Below are 21,984 nucleotides of genomic sequence, written 5' to 3' on the forward strand. Positions count from 1 at the left end.
GACAAGGTTTGGTTTTGAAGACTTTATTCTTGTGGATAGTTTAGATTCTTTGTCAAAAGAACCCCAGATTTGTCATTTTAGGTGCAGGAGTTAATATTGTGTCTATGAATGGTCAAGTACCTGCCCCATAATTTTAACATTATACTTGTGAATATGCATTGTGGTATAGAACTCTTAAGACTATAAACTGCTCATTATCAAGTACCTCAAGTAAAGTTCAAGTGATTTTCTGAAGTGGATATGTGGATTTTTTTCTTGTTAAGCTACTTATAGAGAGATGGTGGGTTAAGTTTTTTTGGGGTGATGTCATTGTCTCTCTCTTCCAAGGTTCTGTGGAGCTATACTAAGGCTTACCAATGCTTAAATGTACCCTAGTTGCAAAGATGATTTAATAATTTAAATAGTTTCATAAATAAAGAGGAGCTTTCTTATTATTTCCTGATCATATACAGATGCGATGAACAAATTCTCTTGGAAAAATTTTTCTGAGAGAACATTCTTAGTTACATATGATATGTATACTGATTGTTCATTGGCTGAGGCAGTGGAATACCAGAGAATAGGTACAATAGAACACTTGATTTTTTTTTTAATGTAAAATATTGGCCAGTTATCATTACATACATCTTAAAATCATTTAATCTCCCTGAATCTCAGTTCTCTTGATAAAATGATGGGTCTGGATCTTGTGATTGTTCAACTCCAAGTTTCATAGGGAAAAGAAGCCTAATACTAGTAATGATAGCATTTGCCAGACTTCTTATCCTGTTTTCAATTAAGCTCCCTAGGCTACAGTGTAAGAAGCAATTTCTATGGAGAAAGAGGGCCAGTCATCCCCACTAACTATGATCCAAGTGCAGCATGAGGGCACCCTCAGGGAGAGTTGGAGATAGCATTTGCCAAGGAAGCCAAACCATTGTCATCCCCTGGACTACCACCATCTCCCTACATCTCTGATAAAGATCATTCAGGAGCCACAACCCAAGGACTTTGGGAAGAAGAGTATCTCTGAGCCCACAAACTCTGCTTTTCAGCTTGGGTGCTTTCAACAGTCACTGAAAAAAGATATCCCAGGGGCCTTGTAATTGAGTAATTGCTTTTATGGATGCTGCAGCCACTATTAATGAAGGCCTAGACAGGAAAGTTCTAAGTACCATCATACTTGTCATCATTAAATTATTCAACATCAGAAATGGATATGTTTTTATCAGTAGAAATAGCATTACAGATGATGAATTTTTGCTTATTTTGTCATTATACTGTAATAACACTTTTTCCCATCTGATTTGTAGTTGAAATCTCTTATGTGATATTTCAATCACTTAGAATTTAAGCTGCTTAAAAACTGAGGACTGCTTTTTTTTTTCCTTCTTTTCCTCTCCCTCTTCCCTCCCTCATTTTTTTTTTTTTTTTAGCACTTGGTACCAAGCTTTGAACCTAAATAAGGCCTTAATAAATATTTATTTGTACATTCATACATATAAACCACTGTGTACAAATAAGCTATATACAAGATGAATTGAGATAATCAATAGAGAGGGACACAAACATCAAGAGTAATCAGGCTTCTTGTAAAAGATAGCTGGGATTTGAAGGACCCAGGGGAGGAGAGGTAGAATTCTTGTGTTGGTGGATAGACAGTGAAAATATATGGAATTGAGAGTGTCTTGTCTGGGTAATAACAAGACTATTGTCACCCCATCACAGAGGGTGGGGAAGAAGTAAGGTGTTAAAAGACTTGAAAAGTAGGGGGAGGGTAGGTTATGAAGTGCTTTGAATGCGAAACAGAAGACTATTTTTAAATAGGGATAGTGATAGGGAGCCACTGTATCATGAAGTGAGTAGCATGCTCTGATTTAGGCTTTAGGGAGATCGATCTGATAACTATTTGGAGTATGGACTGGAGTATGGAGAAAGCAACTAGGAGGCTATTGCAGTAATCAGAATGAGCAGTGATGCTACCAAGGTAGTAGCAGTTTCAGAGGGAAGAAGGAGACTTATATGAGAGATCTGTTAATGTTAAAATTGATATAGGAATAGATTGGATTTGTGTGCGCGCACATGTACTGAATGTTTGTGTGTGAAAGAGAGAGACAGACAGCGACAGACAGAGAGGGAGAAGAGTCTTGGATGATAATTAGGCTGAGTCTGAATGAGTGGGAAAATGGTAGTTCCCTTGATAGTAGTAAAGAATTTCAGAGCTTTTGACAAAGATAATGAGTTCAGTTTTGGACATGTTAATTCTTAGCTATCTCTAGTACGTTCAGTTCAAGATATCCAAAAAAGCATTTGGAACAGGAGGTTACAATTTGATAAGGAGATCTGAAAATCATCAGTGTAGAGATTATCATTTAATCTGTTGAATCTGATGAGATCCTGAAATGATCACACACACACACACACACACACACACACACACACATACATACACACACACACACACACATACACACACACACACGGCTTTCATGATCCTTGAATTGTTTATCTATAATAGATTTCAAAATGGTCTCTCACTTCTGTAATCTCTGCTCCAGTCATCTTTCATATGTCCTAAAGCAAAGATCTGACTGTGTCACTTCCCAATTTAAGAATTATTAAATAATCCTCAGCAGAAATAGGGAAACTTAGAGGATGAGTGATTTGGAGAAAAGATAATGGATGTAGTTTTTGACATGTTGAGGTGTCAGCTGGATATTCTAGTGGAAATTTCTAGCAGAAATTGGAGATGAGGTGCTGGAGTTAAGAGGAGAGACTAGACAGATAGTCGTGGGATTTATGTCTGGAAGTATTAATTAGGATGGAGATCACAAAAGGACAACTTATACAGAATGGAGAGAAGAGAGAATAGTGAAGCCTGCCTTTTTTATTTTAATTAGTGTTAGTAAGCTCAGCAACCTGGTAACTTCAGGGTGATACTTGAATGGCAGTCTAATATGGTATTATTATTCACTTTAATAAAGTTTCCTATTATACCAAGGCTAGAAAGAGCCAAACCCTTTCCCCTCTGATAGATAGACCCACATTTCTACACAGTGTTCTTGTGGGTCACGTGGTGTTATACTTTCTGAATAACGAAAAAAAAAAAAGAGTCACAGATCATTCAGCAAGCATTTATTAAGGGTCCACTTTGTGCCAAGAACACCTTAGGCATTGGGGATACAAAAGGAAAAAATATAGTCCCTCAACAGGTAGCATCTTCTTTGCCTAACTTATGATTATTTTCTATACTTTTTTTTTATGTTTGTGCATTTTTCTAATAGAATGAAAACTCCTTGAGTATAGGGATTATATTATTTTTCTTTGCATTCCCAGCTCTAACACAGTGGCTGTTGATTTGAATATTTTAATTCTCTCTTCTATCAATCCATTAGTAAGGTCAAGCTAAGCAAATTTTAGGTGGTGATTCTGTCTTCTGCTATCTGTTCTGTCCCTAGTGATCTCATACTGCCATTTGTGCACAACCTGCTCTCTTCTCTCACTTAATTAAGTCCTGCTTGTTCAGTATCAAAGCTTAACCTTCTTGTTTCCCATTCCTTCAAGGGCCTCCATTCTGCTAGGGAACTGAAAGGATATCAGTGTACTCATGAATATTGAATATGATGTTGAAATTTTAATTTTTAAAAATATATTTTAATTTTTAAATATATTAAAAAAATTTTTGGCTGAGGCAATTGAGTTAAGTGATTTGCTGAGGGTCATACATTCAGCAAGTATTAAGTGTCTGAGGCCAGATTTTAACTCAGGTCCTCCTAATTTCAAGGCTGGTGCTTTAATTATTGTGCCACCTGGCTACCGCTTACATTTGAATTTTAAAAAATAAATTGTGGCCAGCATAGTTTGTTTTTATATTAGCAATATTTTCCAGTGTTCCCTATCAGAGAGCTATCTTTTATAATAAATGATAAAGAAAGAGAAATCTCAATTGATTGATCGTAATTTAGAATTTTTTCAATCTAAATTAGAATTGCTAGGTTAAAAGTAGGACCTAGGTATATGTATAAAAATAAACAAACAAAAGGTTTGCCCCATTTAGTACTTAGAATATGTTTAATGATTAGTTTGAATCAGAGAAAAGCACAGTATCCAAAATGCCTGATCTTACAGGTCAAAAATTCCTTATTAGCTGGCTCTTCTTTGATTAAGGTGTTCTTGAATAGCATAAATGTGGAGGAATGCCATTAAAATTTCTTAAGTAGCAATAACTAAGAAACCATTTTTGAGTAGCATGGTACACCTTAGTAATGCATCCAACTTTTACTGTTATTAGTGTGGGTGATTTCATGTTGAAACAAAATTGTGCTTCAAATTATGAATAAAATGTTGTGAAGGTAACTCTTCAAAATGATAAAAACTTGCAAACTCCAAATACTATTTGGAATTTGTCAAGCTCTTGTTTATTGCAGATTCTTACCATTTCTAGAGCATTGAGCTCTAAGGTACATGATCTGTTTGGCCCATTTCTTACTAATTTGTGGTTTAAAGAATTAGAGGCCCCACATTTTTGATAAAGAGGTTAGTTTAAAACAATCCTGAAATGGTAGATTATAACTTTCATGTATAATAAAGGGGGAAGTAGAGTGTTAGAATACAATATTCTGGGCACTTAGATGAACGATGCTGAGTATAAAATGAAAATTAATTGAATTTGCACATGAATTCAAACTCCTATAATATTTCTTTTCCAATTTGATTAAATAATCTTGTGATGTATGTATGTATATATGTATCTGAATGTAGCTCATTTTAAATAAGCTACATTCAAATGATGATTCAAATATTTTAAGTTAGAGACATTTCAGAGATGATTACATAACAAAATATTGCATTCAATGAAAGGATTCACTGCAGAGATTCTTTAAATTTATCTATTGTCTGTGTTATGTGGGGTGTGTGTGTGTGTGTGTGTGTGTGTGTGTGTGTGTGTGTGTGTACACAAACACCCTTATATAATACCTGTCTTATGGAATTATGTTTAAAAAGATTGTGCTTGTTGTCTTAGGGAGGTGGGAGGCGTGAGGCGAGGGAGTTAGGCAGAAAAATTTAGAACAAAAATGACTTGAAAACTATCTTTACATGTATTTGGAAAAATAAAATACTTGGAAAAATTTAAAAAAAGATCTATTTGTCAATAAGAATACTATTTAACAGTAGTAGTGGTAGTTCAGAAAACAATTTCCTTGTAAGACTTTATATAATAAGTTAGGCTAGGTCTTTGGACTCCTAGGGCTCTCTGTATCAGTTCCATAATTTTGAAAGACGGTTGCTTAGAGTTAAGATCTCCAATTAGTCTGTAGCCATGGAATTAAAGAATGCCAATTGGTCCACATGAAAACTGAATCCATAATCCAGAGACTGAATTAACCACTTATATCTGTATCATTTAAAATACAGTCACTGAGTTCTAGAATCAGAATTAATCTTAGAGAATAAATCTAGTGGCCTCATAATGCAACTGAAACCAAGAAAGATTTGATTGATACAAAGTTATACTTAGTGCTAAGAGCACTAATAACTCAAATTTGGGTCTCCTGATCAAATTTGTTAAATTTGTTAAAATGCTCTTAAAAGATTTCAGATTTGACACTATTGTTTCTAATGAGGTGTACCTGCCTGCAAGTTCCTGGAAGAGAGCTAAGCCCTGCTTTTTCAAGTTTGCATTTCATCAATAGATATTTTTTCATCTCCTTGTGCCAATAGGAAAAAAAAAGTAATTGTAGTTTGGGACCTTTCACAAGAAGGTTTCCTAGCCTTGAATTGCTATTATGCATAGAAATAGTAACAAATAGATTCTAGCCATGTAGATGCCTATAGCTTTGTTGCCAGTAAAGCCCTGTATTTAAAGAGGCTGATGTTAGACAAAAGCGCCTTCTTTATTATACAGTGAAGGGGGGGAGTCATTAATTCTTCAGTTCCCTTTAGAATGCTCTGAGCCCTGCATGCGAGCCATGCAACTTTAAAAGGTGCTTAATAAATTCATTCTTGAAAGACTAAGAAATTTGTGTGTGTGTGTGTGTGTGTGTGTGTGTGTGTGAGAGTGACGAGGGTCTTTTTTAAAGTCTCATTATGGATTTGCTGTGTGTTTCAGGTAATGAATTGCTTCATTTGAATGAAAATGCTTAGGGGAGAGGGGAACTATTGGGGATTGTTGTTGCTTGGGAATACTGAACAAATACGGCTTCCTAGTAAACATTTATCCTCTCTGAGTAATCTGCTTGAACGCAGCTAATTCAATGTAGAATTTTAAGTGTGAAAATCCTAAGTATTATCAAGACCTCAGAGCTCAGATCTCAACTGTTATAAGTAGTCTTATATAGAAATAATGTAGACTAAGACAAGTCAGAGGTTATTTGTCAAAATAGGCCATTTTCCAATGAAATTGTTTTTGAATAAATGTCCTTCTTTGACAAATATTTAGCTGTTTGCTATGAGTCCAGCACTTTATGGAAAAGATCCAGAAATAAACATGATGTCCTCCTATTCTTCTTGGTTCCTTTTAGTAATATACTGTGTGATTCATTGATTTTTTAAAATGAGTTTAAAAAGTAAGGACAACTTAGATTATCGAACGTTAAAAACAATTTATCAGCACCACCTTGTGGTAACTAGTTTTATAAATCCAAAATACTGGTTAAGTGAGCATCCTGTCATTGTTTACTAAGATCACATACATATAAGCAGATATAATTAGTAATATTTTGAATGTTAGAATGGCAAATTTGAATATTTTGTGTTGTGGAAGTTGCTTAGTTCATATTTAGAGTGAGACATAAATGTCAAGAATATGTAAACTGAATAGTTTAATTTTATGTACTTTAGAAACTCTGGGCACAAGTACATGCGTATATGTGTTTCTCTTTGAAGTAAATATCATTGGAAGGCATAAAGTAGAAAAAATTTAAAAATTGAGAGATTTTCCCATTTTCAATTCTTTGTGCATCTAAGGAAAAGATGAAGGAATACATAGGACCCAAATATATGTATGTGTATATGTCTATATGTGTGCGTTTCTATATACATACATACATACATATATATATATATATTATGTGTGGACATCTATATACATACATATTATATATGCATGTATTTATACACAGGATTATTGTCTCAAGTGAGTGTGTGTCTATATGTATGTTTATATGCACACTTATATATATTGTATATTTGTTTATATATGTGTACATAAAATTGATGCAAATTTAAATGAGTAAAAGCTGATTAATAAAAATAGCACATAGTGGATACTATTTTCTTCCTTCTCTCTAAGCCCCATTAACGAATGACTTTACCTCAATTGATAGTTTTCCATTTCAAAAGTTTGTCTTAATTTTATTGATTTGGATGAATATTATGATGATCTTAAGCAATCTTTTAATAAAGTATTTTATGAAGTGAAAAAATTATGATTATATTTGTTCTATCTTTCTACATCTGAAAATAATAAATCTTAAAAATATTTCCAACTCCCTGCTTCCTTTCTGTTGTATTTCATTGTGTCCCTTTGAGTTTCTAGTTAGAATGCTTTTATGTTAGTAGTCACAAAGATAAAATTGTTTGGGTAATTAAATTAAAAATATTTTAGTGAAAGGTGTAGGTATACTAAAAAATTGGTCCAAGGACAGAACTGAGAACTGATGGCTCCATTGAATAAACAAAACATATTAATCAGAAAAAAATAGCAAAAAATGGTTGGCCAAATTTAATCCCCTTTTTGGCAGATGGATTCGAGCATGTTAACTAAAAGCAAGATTCATTACTTAGTGTTAAAAAAGAATTATTAAAGTATGTGGTCTAATTGTTGGTTTATGAATCATCTAATATCTTCCCCGAGTTTTTAAAATTATCCTGGTATCATCCTTTCAGCCAAATGGTTTTAATGTGCTTTTTAACAGTCAGTTTTATGTGTATAAAAATATAAATTAATATTAACAGATTTAGTATTCAATAACTTGGATTGGTTAATTTTTATTTTTTTTAGATAATTCAGAACTCCTCTGCTGTGTTACTAGGATGGCATGATTTATGCCAAAGCAAATATTAATCTTTTGGTGATTATTTACAATTTGTGATTTAGTCATATATCACTTTTTGCACAGGTAGACAAGGGTTGATGGTATAAAAGTATTTTTTGACCAAATACTGGCTCTGCCACTTATTCTTATCTCAAATCTGAGAGACAGAAGAAATGGATTTGAGTTCCTACTTTCTTAATTAGTAGATATATAATTGTAGGCACCTCACTCTTAAATCAGGATAATATAACCTCTTTTATAGAATTGTGTTTAGTAAATAAAAGTATATGGAAAATATCTCATAATAAAGCATATAAGATATAAGATTTTTTTGTTCAAATTAAGATCAATTCTCTTGACCTTAATTTCTTCATATATATAATTAATGTCTTTTGTTTTCTATGTCATCATAGTTTTGCCTGTCTTTTTCCCTCCCAAAAAGCTATATATTTTAAAATATTTTTAAAAAGACAATGAAAAATGCAGAAAAGAAAACCAAGAAGAGAAGAAATCAGTAAAAGCAAACACTGCGCTGGAAAATGTTTAACAACATGCACCATGTGCCAGTTATGGACCTCTGCTCTCCGTGAAGGAGTGGGTCAGGAATGTCCTCTTATGTTTTTTTTTTTTAATTTAATATTTTATTTTCCCTTCATATGCAAAATAATTTTTTATATTTTTTGAGTTTCAGATTCTTTCTTTTCTTTCTTGCCATTCCCCCCAGTTGAGAAGGCACATGTGAAGTTATGCAAAGTATTTCCATCTTCTTATCTCTTGATTTGATTCATGCTTGATTTTTATAATTTTGATGTACTCATTTTTGATATTCTTTCAATTTGAATTTTGTATTCATTGTTTTTTTGGCTTATGAAGGAGATTTTGAAGCAAACTAGGAAGATAATCAGCAGAAAATGATTGTTGGGCTTTATATGTAAAATTAAGATCTGAGACAAAGTGATATCTAAGTTCCCTATAAGATTAAAAAAACAACTCTGTAATCTATGATTAATGGGCATAACATTTCTGACTACTTTATGTTTTATCTTTCAGTTTATATCTCTTCAAATTAGGAATAGCACCACAGATCCAGGATTTGTTGGGCAAAGTAGACTTTACAGGTACTTTATTTATTCAATTACTTCCCTGATTCAAGGATATTCAATTTCATGGTCAATGGATGTTCCACTAGTAAAAATCATAAGTCCTCTATAACTTAGTAGCTAGTCATTGAGAGTTGATATAAGAAAAATATCACCCTCAACTAGTGTAGAGATGAATCTTCCAAACTCCAAATTATTTTGATGTCAGATATGCCATTAGATTCATATTTTCATCTTCAGAAAATCTGCCAGAACTTGTTTGTTTGGCAAAGTCTTTTGAACCCGGGGTTTACCTTCATGCTATTAGGCAGCATTAGAAGGTGACTTTAGTGGGATTTACATATACGTGTATATATAAATAAAATTTTCAGTTTCTTCTCTGTGACTAATAAATTGAGAACTATATAGTTAAAGCTTATAGAAACTACACAAATCACTTATTAAGATGCTTCATATGTGAGAAAGATTACTGGATTAGGACTCAAGGATCCCTGAATTCTTGTTCCAACTCTTCAGTGACTTAGCTAGGAGGCCTTTAAAAGCTATTCACTTCATCTCTCAGGTGAAAAGTTTCTTTACCTGTAAAAATGAAGAAATCAGAATATATGATTCCCCATGGTTTCTGATATCCTATTCCTTCAGTTCTATAGTTCTAAGTTTCTTTTTATCTGTACTTATGCTGGCTTCAAATTAAAGCTTTGAAAATCTTAATCTCTGATCTATATTTCCTTTTCTCCTGCATTTTTTTTTTCATACAGAGGAAGAGATCAGTAACATGAGGAAGGAACTTGAGAAGTATGGAATACAGATGCCATCTTTTAGCAAAATCGGTGGCATTCTGGCCAATGAATTGTCAGTGGATGAAGCTGCATGTAAGTAAGCTTGCTAGGCTATATTTTTCCATTTAGTTGGTCTTTATTTAATAAAGACAATGATTCATTTCGAAAACTAGTCACTTGTAATTTTTTTAAATGAATATACACATTTGAAAAATGTGTATTCAACTGGGCAAACACATCAGTTTCTGTGACTAAAACCTTTCTCCTTCCTCTGCATTATACATCTGGAGTTGTCTTTAAGAGTAGGAGATCAATCTCATGATGTAGTTTGAAGAGTATTAGAAGGATCCTTCTTGCCCCCAAAATATTTCCTGTATTCCTAACATGGTATCATTTAAGTTCTGCTCATATTGATTCCTCTGGATCTTCAAGAATTAATGCCAACAAGATTTAAAGGAAAGGACACTGCATCAGGAATGACACTTAATAGTCATGTGAACAAAAGCCATCTATTTAACTTCTTTGACCTTAAGTTTCCCCATCTATTAAATACTATTAGTTGTTTATCCTCCTGACGTGTGCTTGTGAAAAAGGTGTTTTCTCAACCCAAAGGTCATAAACATGGGCTGTTATGAATATAATTTGTTAAAATGTCAACACTCCTGAAATGGAAAGCTGTTGGCCAATCGCATAACATTTATTAAGTGATGCCAGTCACTGAAGGTTGGGAAAACAAAAAACAAAAACAAAGGCCAAGAAAAACCCTCCAAACAAAATTCCCACTCTCAAGTAATTTAGAAGAAAACTATTTGTAAACAAAATATATATTAGATAGATTGGCTATAGTCTCAAGGAAGGCAATAAGGACTGGGAGAGGCTTCTTCTAGAAATGCAAGACTTGAATAAAACTAGGGAACAGAAACTAGGTATTGACCCATACCTAACACCCTATAACAAAATAAGGTCAAAATGGATTCATGATTTAGACATAAATCATGTCTAAATGATATATATTTATATAAATATAATTATTCATATACGATTTATATAAAGAAAATCAAAAGAACAAAGAATTTTCTGCCTCTGAGATCTGTGGAAAAGAGAGGAATCTGTGGCCAAAGAAAAACTAGAATGAATATATTATTGAATACAAAATGAATAATTTTGATTATATTGTTTAAAAGTTTTTGTACAAACAAAACCAATGCAGACAAGATTAGAAGAGAAGCAATAAATTGGGGAAAAATTTTACATCTAAGTTTCTGATAAAGACCTCATTTCTAAAATATATAAAGAATTGATTCAAATTTATAAAATTTCTAGCCATTATCCAATTGATAAATGGTCAAAAAGTATGAATAGACAATTTTCAGATGAAGAAATTAAAACCATTTCTAGTCATATGAAAAATTGACAACTCTGAAGTACCACTATCTCTCAAATTGACTGAGATGACAGGAAAAGACAATAATGAATGTTGGAGAGGATGCGGGAAAACTGGGACCATTGTTGGTGGAGTTGTGAACTGATCCAACCATTCTGGAGAGCAAATTGGAACTATACCCAAAGGGCTATCAAACTATACACACACTTCGATCCGGCAGTATCTCTACTAGACCTGCATCCCAAAGAGATCATAAAAAAGGGAAAAGGATCTATATGTGCAAAAATGTTTGTAGCAACCCATTTTTTAATGACAAGAAACTGGAAACTGAGTGGCTGCCCATCTGTTGAATAAGTTATGGCTTATGAATGTTATGGGAATATTATTGTCCTATAAGAAAAGATCAGCAAGATGATTTTAGAGAGGACTGGAGAAACTTACATGAACTGAATGCTAATGAATGAACAGAACCATGAGATCATTGTACATGGCAACAAGAAGATTATATGGTGATCAATTCTGATGGATGTGGCTCTTTTTTACAGTGAGGTGTTTCAGGCTAGTTCCAATGGTCTTGTCATAGAGAGAGCCATCTGCACCCAGAGACTGGACTTTGGGGATTGAGTGTGGATTACAAAATAGTATTTTCACTATTTCATTTTCTTTCTCATTTTTTTCCTTTTTGATTGGATTTTTCTTGTGTGACATATATGATACATGAAAATATATATAGAAGAATTGCACATTTAACATATATTAGATTACTTGACATCTAGGGGAGATGGGTGAGGAGGAAGGGAGGGATGTGTTTCAAATTCAAAATTTTGAAAAACAAGGTTTTGTGAGGGTGAATGTTGAAAACTATATATATGTTTTCAAAATAAAAAAGTTTTAAAATTAAAAAAGAAAATAAGAACCTTTAACTAAAAGAAGAAGAAGAAGAAGGAGAAGGAGAAGGAGAAGGAGAGAAAGAAAGAGAAAGAAAGCCAGGGAAATTAGGGATGTGGAAATGAGGAAGGACTATTCCAGGCATAGGGAAGTCAGTAAAAATGCTCAAAAGTGAAGAGATAGAATACAAGGAACAGCAAAAAAGATGGATCACAGAGGATGTAGAAAGGATTAGTTATAAGACTGGAAAAGTAGGAAGTCAGCAAGTTATTAAGCACTTTAAAAGCCAAACAGGAAATTTTATATTTGATCCTGGAGTTAATAGGGAGTTGCTGGAATTTATTGAATAGAAGGCTGTTTTAGTCAGACCTCCTTGTAGGAACATTATTTTGACAGCTGAGTAGAGGATTGGCGTGGAGAAAGGTTTGAGGCTGGGAGACCCACCAAGAGGCTATTTATTTCAGTAATCCAGATATGGGTTGAAGGGATAAGAGCTTGTGCCAGCATGGCAGCTGTGTCAGAGAAGAGAAAGGAGCATATATGAGAATAGACAGTTCTTTTATAAGTGATTCGATGTTCAGGGTGAAAGTGGGGAGCTGAGGATGACAACTGAGTGACTAGTAAAATGAGAGTGCACTTGACATTAATGAAATGCACTTGAACTATTTGGGCGTCTATCAAGAGGGAAGGACTTGGGGGGAGGAAAGATTTTGAGTTCAGTTTTGAACATTTTTTGTTTAAAATGTCAATTCACTTTGAAATGAATGATAATTGGAAATGATCTGACCCTGTCCTCTCCACTTGCTCATTTCTTTCCCCCACCCCTCACCTCCCAACTCAGTAAACACTAATGGCTCCCTCTTGCCTCCAGAATTAAATGTAAAATCCTCTGGTTTTTTTTTTTTTCAAAAATATTCATAATGTATTGCCTCCCACCATCACCTTTTCAGTTTTCTTATTTCTATAACACATGCTCTTCAGTGCAATGACCCTGGACTCTGCTGTTCTATAAATGAGATGCTCTATCTCTGGTTATCCTTCATGCCTGAAGTATTCTTCCATGTCTTTGTTTGCTGGCTTCCCTGACTTCTTTCATGTTAAAATAAAATGCTCTCTTCTATAGGAAGCTTTTCCCAATACTTCTTAATTATGGCTTCTTTTCTCTCTGTTATTTCTTGTTTATCATATTTTTGCTTATTTTTTACATATTTGTTTCTAATTAGATTATAAACTTTGCCCTCAAGAAGTTTATAATCTATGTTTTGCCTCTTTTTGTATCCTCAGAATATAGCATGTGAATAGTAGACACTTTGACTGAAAGGTCATGAAAAGTGTCTCAACTATAGAGACAAGAATAGAGAGAGGTTATTGGACAGAAAGATTGTGGGTTATGGAAGGAAGAGTGTATGGTGATATTGAAATAAGGAATTACTAGAAAGAGGATCACGGATTATCACAGCACTGGTCATGGCAGTCCAGGATGTATCTGCAGTCATTAAACACTGCAAAGAAGTTAAGGAATAAGGCCTCAGAAATCCTCTTGTATGGCCTTGAGGAGAGAAGTTTCAGTGGTGGAAATGGAAGCCAGATTTTAAGACACTGAAATATAAGATCAAATATATAGAAATATAAGAAATATAAGATCAAAGTGGAACTAATGAGTAAGGACAGATTTTTTTACTAGAATATGAATTTGAGAAAGTTATATTTTGGTTAACAATATCAGGCTCCAAAAAGACTTCAACAGCTTAATCTATCAAGTGAAATTTAGCAGGATTAATTGTAAAATATGGCACTGAGTTGTTTTTGTCTGTTTATTTTTTAAGTGTCAGTATAAGGTGGAAAATAAATGTCTAGAGTGGATTTCTTTTTTAAAAAAATAATAATAGTTTTTTAATTTTCAAAATACAAAGATAGTTGAATTTTCAACATTCACCCTTGCAAAATCTTGTGTTCCAAAATTGTCTCCCTCCCTTTCTCCCTCCCCTCTCCACTGGACAGTAAGTAATCTAATATAGATTAAATATCTACAATTCTTCTAAACCTATTTCCACATTTATCCTGCTGTACAACAAAAAACAGATCAAAAGAGGGGGGAAAAAGAGAAAGGAAAAAATCAAGCAAACAAGCAATAACAATAAAGGCCAAAATACTATGTTATGATACACATTCAATCCTCATAGTTCTGTCTCTGAGTGCAGATGGCTCTCTCCATCACAAGTCTATTGGAGTTGGCTTGATTCATGTCTTTGTTGAAAAGAGCCATGTCCATCACAATTGATCTTCACATAATCTTGTTGTTGCTGTGCAGTGTTCTACTCACTTCACTCAGCATCAGTATCCCATATCTTATAGAACAATAATATTCCATAATATTCATATACCATAATTTATTCAGCCATCCCCAACTGATGGGCAGCCACTCATTTTCCAGTTCCTTGCCACTACAAAAAGAGTTGCTAGAAACACTTTTGTACATGTGGGTCCTTTTCTCTTTTTTATGATCTCTATGTTATACAGACCCAGTAGAGACACTCATGGATCAAAGGGTATGCACAGTTTGATAACGTTTTGAGCATAGTTCCAAATTGTAGAGCAGAATTTCTTAATCTAGATCTGAAAACTTGTTTTAAAAATATTTTGATAACTTTTTCAATATCATTAGTTGTTTTTTCTAATCTGAATCATGTTGGGGGTGGGGAGGCTGGCATTTAAAAGCTTTATTCTGAGAAAGGTTCCCTTAGTATCATTAGATTAACAAAAATGGAACAAATATTTCAGAACCCCTGCGGTCTGGATAGTACATGAAAAAGTTCTACTTGGTTACAGGATGAAGTATGGATCTTTGATGTGATTTGGGTATCAAAGGAAAAATTAATATAGATCTTAGGGTGCTTTTAAGAAGTCTAATGTCCAGAACAAATGAGATAATTGATAGTTCCATTATATACTATGATTGATGAGGCACTTGGATATATTTAGTCAAGGAATTGAATTCTTAAAGTACTTCAAAGGAGAGTTAGGTGTGAAGAAGCTAATGAAGTCAATGTAAGCAAGGAGTTGAGACAGATATGCATATAGAATATGAATATAGATATAGAATAGACAATAGAGAACCTTCAAATACCTTCTTCTCTAATATAGATTAAATATGTGCAATTCTTCTAAACTATTTCCACATTTATCCTGCTATACATCCTGCTTTTATTAACTTCCAGGGCTGTAAAGAAATGGTAAGTTAACTGATTTGTCCCCTGCAAAATTGCAAAGAAACAACTTTCAATGACAAGTACTATTTGAATGGTCTCAAACTACTCTGTGCCTTTTCTTTACAATAGCCTACCTATATCATTTTTATGGACACTTTAAATTATTGTTCTGAGTTCAAAAAATTCTAGAATTAAGGAGTCATTTCTATGTAAATTATAAATTATTAGCCTCAGAGAGCAGCTAAGTAGTATAGTGGATAGAGAGCTGGCCTTGGAATTAGGAAGACGCATCTTCTTGAGTTCAAATCCAGCTTCATCACTTACTAATCATGTTACCCTGGGCAAGCCACTTAACCCTGTTTACCTCAGTTTCCTCATCTGTAAAATGAGCTGGAGAAGGAAAGGGCAAAGTACTTCACTATCTTTGTCAAGAAAATATCAAATGGGGTCTCAGAATCAAAACTGAAAACAACTAAACAACAAAAAACTAGGCAGAACCTCAATTTCCCTCTTTTATGTCATCAAGATTATATAGAAAGTAAATTATTATTTTGCCACTAAGTATATTTTACATTTATGAGCAAAAACAGATTAATTACTAGTGTCTAGGAAAATATCAAGTGTTCTAATTGTTGATGTTCTAAAGAACTAACAGCCATAGAATCAATATAGCATTATGGATTAAATAGAGGGCTTGGAGTACAGAAAACCTGTTTTCTAGTCTCTCTAGATAGTTATTAGCTATGCAGTCCTGGACATGTAATCCCAGTATTTGTAGACTTCTAATAAAAAACATGTTGAAACACATAGTTCTAGTATTTTTTTTATCTATGCAATATTTAAGATAAAATAGAGTAGTTTTGCTAATAAACATTTATTTGCTTTTGTTGATTTTTAAAAAATTGCCTTCTATTCTTCTCTCATCTTCAGTGCATGCTGCAGTCATTGCAATTAATGAAGCCATTGAAAAGGGCATTGCAGAACAGACCATTGTAACTCTAAGGAATCCAAATGCAGTTTTAACTGCTGTGGATGATAGTCTTGCAGAGGATTATCAAAAGGAACTTTGGGAAGCCAAGAAAAGAAAAGAAGAGAGTGCAAAATTAAAGGTACTTCATTAGATGTTGAATAAATTCACAATATAGTTAATTTATTCTCCTGTGTTGGAAATATAGTAGTGTTATCCATTTTTAAAAAATCACTAATAGAGGATATTTGAGACATTGCTTAGTATTGAAGGACTTAAAAGTGTGTAATGTGATGAAAGAATAGCATCCAAATCCACAAAATGCATAAAGAAATTATTTTCCTTGTGATCTTCAATGGATTATATGGATATGGATAAAGGATATGGGTTAAACTGCAAAAGATGGGTAATATTTTATTTTGAAAGACCAAGAATTATCTCCCAATCCTTTTTTCATGAAGTCCTCATGTTCATGAAGTCCTCCACAATTGATATTTAGCTATATTTTTCTTGAAAGATATTCAATATGAAATTACACATATCAAAATGTATACTGCATGTAGCAGTTTTTCATTATGAAAACAGTCTTAATTTTTCTTCATTCCATTTCCCTTATCCTGAGTTTATTCTGTACCCCTGGAATGCCCAGTGTTTAAATCCACATGACCCCTATAATTAGTTTACTCTTATATGCATTGATAAAAGTTTCATTGTTCTACAATAAGCATAGTCTGTAACTCTGAGATAGTCAGTCAAGTAAGAAGTGTTTATTTAAGTGTCTACTATATGGTTGGCAAAAACAGTCCTTTATGCTGAAGGGGCTCACAGGTTGTATTATAATTGAGGAAATGGCTAGCCACTCTAGTATCTTTGCCAAACAAAAAGCAAAAAAATATCTCAATGGATTCACAAAAAGTAGAACACAACTAAAGAGTAGGACTGAACAACAAATGTAAAATGATTTTTAAAAAATTGAAGAACAGTAACAAAACTGAATTTTGATTCTGTACCCACTATGCACTTATTTGGTGTGATGGGATTCAATGGTACATTTAGAAACTGTTACCTTAAGTTCCAGGCTCCCTAAAACATCTTTGCTTTACTTTGGGAATCAGTGAAGATATTGTTTTTCAGAATAGCTTTATTTCTGAAGAGGAAAGAGATGTATATGAAGAACTCCTGACACAAGCAGAAATACAAGGGACCATCAATAAAATCAACAGTAAGTTAAGACACTTCGGGAAAGCAGTAAATTGTATTTGATTTTTGTCATTTGAATTTGTAGTTGTCATAGCTTTCTGTGGTCTGAGACTTGCAAAAACTCTGAAAACTTAGATTTCTGGCACAATCATATTTTTAAAATGAAAAATATTACACAAAATGTTATTGTTGTTATTAATGGTAGATGGGTGTTTGGCTAATTTTTTTTAAGCTTTTAAGGGGGCATAGAGTTTTTTCTTTCCATATCTTTAAATTCCTCATTGGTCAACCCAATCTCTTAGTCATCCATTTTATCCCAACACTCCCTCTTCTGAAATCCTACAAAAGGGCTTTGAATTTTGTTTTATTTTGTTTTGTTTTGTTTTGTTTCTAGTTTGAATCTTCTTATTGACTTCATGATTCAAATTAAAATTTTTTTTGGCTAGAGAAAGAAAATAAAGATGCTTACCCAGGGTATTATGTTTGTCTTGTAATGGAAAAGTGACAGCTGTTCTTTTGTTTTGTTTAGCACCTGCCTCTTCACTCAAAAAGTTCATAGTGTGTAAGAGCTGTTTTCTTTCAGCCTACTAGCTTTAGTCCAAGTCAATGAGAAGGTTGACAGGCAAGATGAAGGCACATTGATGACAGGTTTGAATCATACAGCTCTGAACCTTTCTGGAGTCGTGCAGCTAAATTCCTTATGGTATCTAGTAGAGATATGTGACCTTAAAGAGCAGAAAACTCAGGTAATTAAAATAAGGACATGATAGTTTGGATGCCTCAGCCTGCATTTTTCCCTCCTGCTAATACAAGTCACTTCACTCTGAGCTCCAGTAGAAACAGTAAGGAACTTTATTTAACTTCTACTCACATGCATCTAAATTGCCCATGTGTTTCGGAACCTCAACACATCTTAGTGTGCCCCTTGTGCTTAACCTCTGGATGAATTTTGCAGACTTGAATTGTGCTTTTCTATTGTTTTAAAGCCCAAGATTAATGCATGTATGTCAGTGTAACTGAAATACTTTGCTTTTAAAATAGTATTCTAATATACTATTAAAAAGTTCAGATATTTAAGGAGAAAGGAATGTATGTATTTTGTTTTTAATAAAGAACTACCATATGCAGAAATGTAGTGTAGGAATATAGAACCTTTTAAGAGCCTCTAGAGAAAAATGTTCATTTTTTTCTAAAACAGCACCTAACTGGACAAATTGCTGTTTTCAGTTTTATTCCAACAAAATGATTTGTGAACATGGCAGCCAGTATTTACAGTTCACTTAAAGAAGCAAAATTTGAAGTTTTTCTTTTCCCTCATGTTCGAAAGTTGAGTATTCCATTATGCTTGACAAAAATGTAGTAGAGAAAGAAATTAGTGTTTCCAGTGATACATCAAAGGCTCATAAGCTTAGCAAATAAATTCTTTAATAGATTTTTGCCTTCATTTATTTTTGAAAAGTTATAGCCATCATTTCTATCCTAGGAACCAGATTTTCTTTTTCAATTTGAAAGAAAATGCATCATGTCTATAAAATTTTGCTGATGTTCTCAGTGTCTGAATTGCCAGTCTACTGATTTATTTCAGGTTGTTTATATAATTTTTTCCTTCTTTTTGAATTGAAAAGGTATTCCTTATTCCTTGGAATTATTTTGATTAATAATAGTCAAACATTAAATTATTGAACAGTGTTGCCTGACTTGATGGCTTTAATATAGAAAAATAATCTGTCCTCATTTGAAAATCACTTTTGGTCTCAATGAACTATTTAATTTTGGGGAAAAAAAATTCTTATTTTTAAAAATGTATTGTCAAGTCCCACAAAGGACAATGGGTGATAATTCAATTAAATATTTTAAATATTGTTCAGTCTAGAGAGGTTATGCTGCTTTATTTTCCAAATATGCATTTAAGGAGCTCTAAATTTCAAATAGCATATAGTCATTGCAAATCTGATAGGATTCTATGGTCATCTGAACTAATCCATTTGCCAGTTGCTTCAGCTTGATGTGAGCTGCACTCTTATAACATCGTGGCATGGCTCTTGTGTTCTCTTAATATAATTTGCTCTTCCTGTAAAATATGATATGAAAAAGCAGAATTAATTGTCTTGTTTGTGGGAGAAGTGCATGTATGGTTAGTATTTTCATGTAGATTGTGATGATTCAATAACATTCAACCATACCAGGTGTGTAAATCCATTATTTTTGATGTTATGATGTTAGCAAAAGACATAATTCTCCCTTTAAAGAATTAAAAGAAATTGAAAAATCTCACTCCATAACAAACTCAATAAATGAAAAGTGTGGAAGTAATATAAGGATAGCAAACTAGTTTTCTTTCAAAGTCATTCTACTTGACATGTTCATTCTAATAGTAATGAAGTGTTCATTTTTCATAACTCTTTGTTTGAAGGAAAGACTAACTTTTGGCTACAGGATGGATACAGACTAGACATAAGCATTTCCTGACAGTTAGTGATGTCAGGCAGGGGAATGGTTTACAGAGGAAGTGTGTAGGCTCCTTTTGGATGTCTTTAGAAAGAGAATAAATTTCCATCTGTCAGGGATGGGTTAGAAGTAATCTTGCCTGGAATCTGGGCTTCTTAGTAAAAGGACAAGTGACGAAAAAGTCTAAAGTTTCTCTCTAAAGTTTTATTAGGGCTGCCTGGATACCTACTTTATGGGGTTAGAGTCCTACTTTGGTTTTTGACTCTATTCCCGGTGGCACACGTAAGCAATCACTCTTTCCTTGGTTGACAGCCCATTCTGTTCCATGGTCTCTGAAAACTGTGCCAAATCCATGTTTCCAAAATGTCCTCCCTGGAAACCTTCAATTTTAATTTGTTGTTACATATTAGAATTTATTCTTGATCTCCAGACACAGAAGCTATAACTATCTCTGAAGATCCCTTTTTGAATAAACTTATGTCTTTATTGCATTTGTTATAGAAAATCTAAAGAAGCTACCACTTAAATTGTAGATGTCATTGTTTTTAAAGCATTTGCAAAGATTTAAAAATTGTGAAAGGTATATGTACTTATTGATATTTTTACTTAAAAAAATAATTTTAAATGAATGTTAAAATTTGTCTTGACATGTAATTGGAAAAAATATTATTAAAATTGTAACACTTTGTAGAACACAAGGAGAGGAGCAAAGTGTCCTGAGAAATCTCTATTGCTAGTAAATCTATTTGTGAAGAAGCTTTTATTAACACTTAGTATGTGCCAGGTGTGGTGCTAAACTAAGCACTTGAGACACAAAGAAAAACAAGAATAAGTTTATAACTCTATTCAAACCCTCAAATCATATATTGAGCAACTATTCAATTTCACTAATAAATTAGATATTATGGGGGGAGGCATGGTTTGGTCCCTACCTTCAAATGACTTAGTTTTGTTGGAGATGCAAGATGAACCATATAAAATATATTATTACAGTGTAGAACTATACACAATTAAGAGGCAAATTACGAGATATAGATTGTATTTCTGTAGTTTTAAAGGACTGTGATTACTGAAGGCTAGATTATTGAAGGTTTGGTTTCATATAAAATATGAAACATGAGACTGGGTCTTGAAAGACAGATATCTTAGGAACTGCAGTTTAGGTACAGTGTAAATTAGCTTCCAGATGGACCTCTTTTTAAGCCTGTATAATGCATTAGTTTTGTTAGCCAAAAAGATGTATGGCATTAACTGACCTGTGGATTCATGTTGAAAATTCATGAAGCCTTCCATTTTTAGCTTTGCATGATATAGTCTACCCAGAAAGACTAGACTAATTCCATCTTTCCCCAAAGAGTAGTGATCTTTAAGACAAACCCCTCAGAGACTTAAGGAGGAAATGACAAATCAAATTAAATGAAATTCCGACTGCAATTTGTATCCTCTTCCAGGGCTTATTGCTATTGATCAAATCAATGCTGTGATTCGAGAAGGTGATCCCAGTAATACCCTGACTGCACTCATGAAACCTGAGGCCCAGCTGCCTACTGTTCATCCTTTTGCTGCTGTTATGTATCAGAACGAACTGTTCAATCTTCAGAAACAAAATGCTATGGTAAGACCAGAAGGACTTATGCTACATGGAGCCTGACATGACTATACAAGAGTAGATAGAATACTGAGTTAAAAGAACAGGATGGTATTGAAACTGATGTTGTGTTGATCATTTGGTTTTTTATATGAGCTTAAAGTGGGAAGACTCCCAAAGCAAATCAAGAACTTCTCTCTGCTTAAAGCAACAATTCCCCAGAAAGCTTCACCAATAAGTTGTCTAGCCGCCAGTGAGAGGTGATAAGTGGTGCAGTGGATAGAGAACTTGACTTAAAATCAGGAGGATGTAAATTAATATCTGAATGTAGATATTTACTAGCATGTGATCCTAAGCAAGTCACTTCTGCTTCCTCAATTGTAAAATGAGGATAATAAGAAGATAA

General features: G+C 33.4%; 1 protein-coding gene across 2 annotated transcripts in view; it reads left to right on the forward strand.

Moving 5' to 3' along the window:
* Positions 1–21,984, forward strand: part of IQGAP2 (IQ motif containing GTPase activating protein 2) — a 323,406-nt gene that overhangs the window by 191,051 nt on the left and 110,371 nt on the right. For both annotated transcript variants that reach the window (XM_074282311.1, XM_074282312.1), the window contains exons 6-10: positions 9,066–9,133; positions 9,874–9,987; positions 16,306–16,484; positions 17,477–17,564; positions 21,442–21,605. In XM_074282311.1, the coding sequence (XP_074138412.1) occupies positions 9,066–9,133; positions 9,874–9,987; positions 16,306–16,484; positions 17,477–17,564; positions 21,442–21,605 (613 nt within the window). The remainder of the gene's footprint in view (positions 1–9,065; positions 9,134–9,873; positions 9,988–16,305; positions 16,485–17,476; positions 17,565–21,441; positions 21,606–21,984) is intronic.

This window comes from Sminthopsis crassicaudata, chromosome 1, assembly GCF_048593235.1.
Source record: "Sminthopsis crassicaudata isolate SCR6 chromosome 1, ASM4859323v1, whole genome shotgun sequence".
Taxonomy (NCBI): Eukaryota; Metazoa; Chordata; class Mammalia; order Dasyuromorphia; family Dasyuridae; genus Sminthopsis; species Sminthopsis crassicaudata.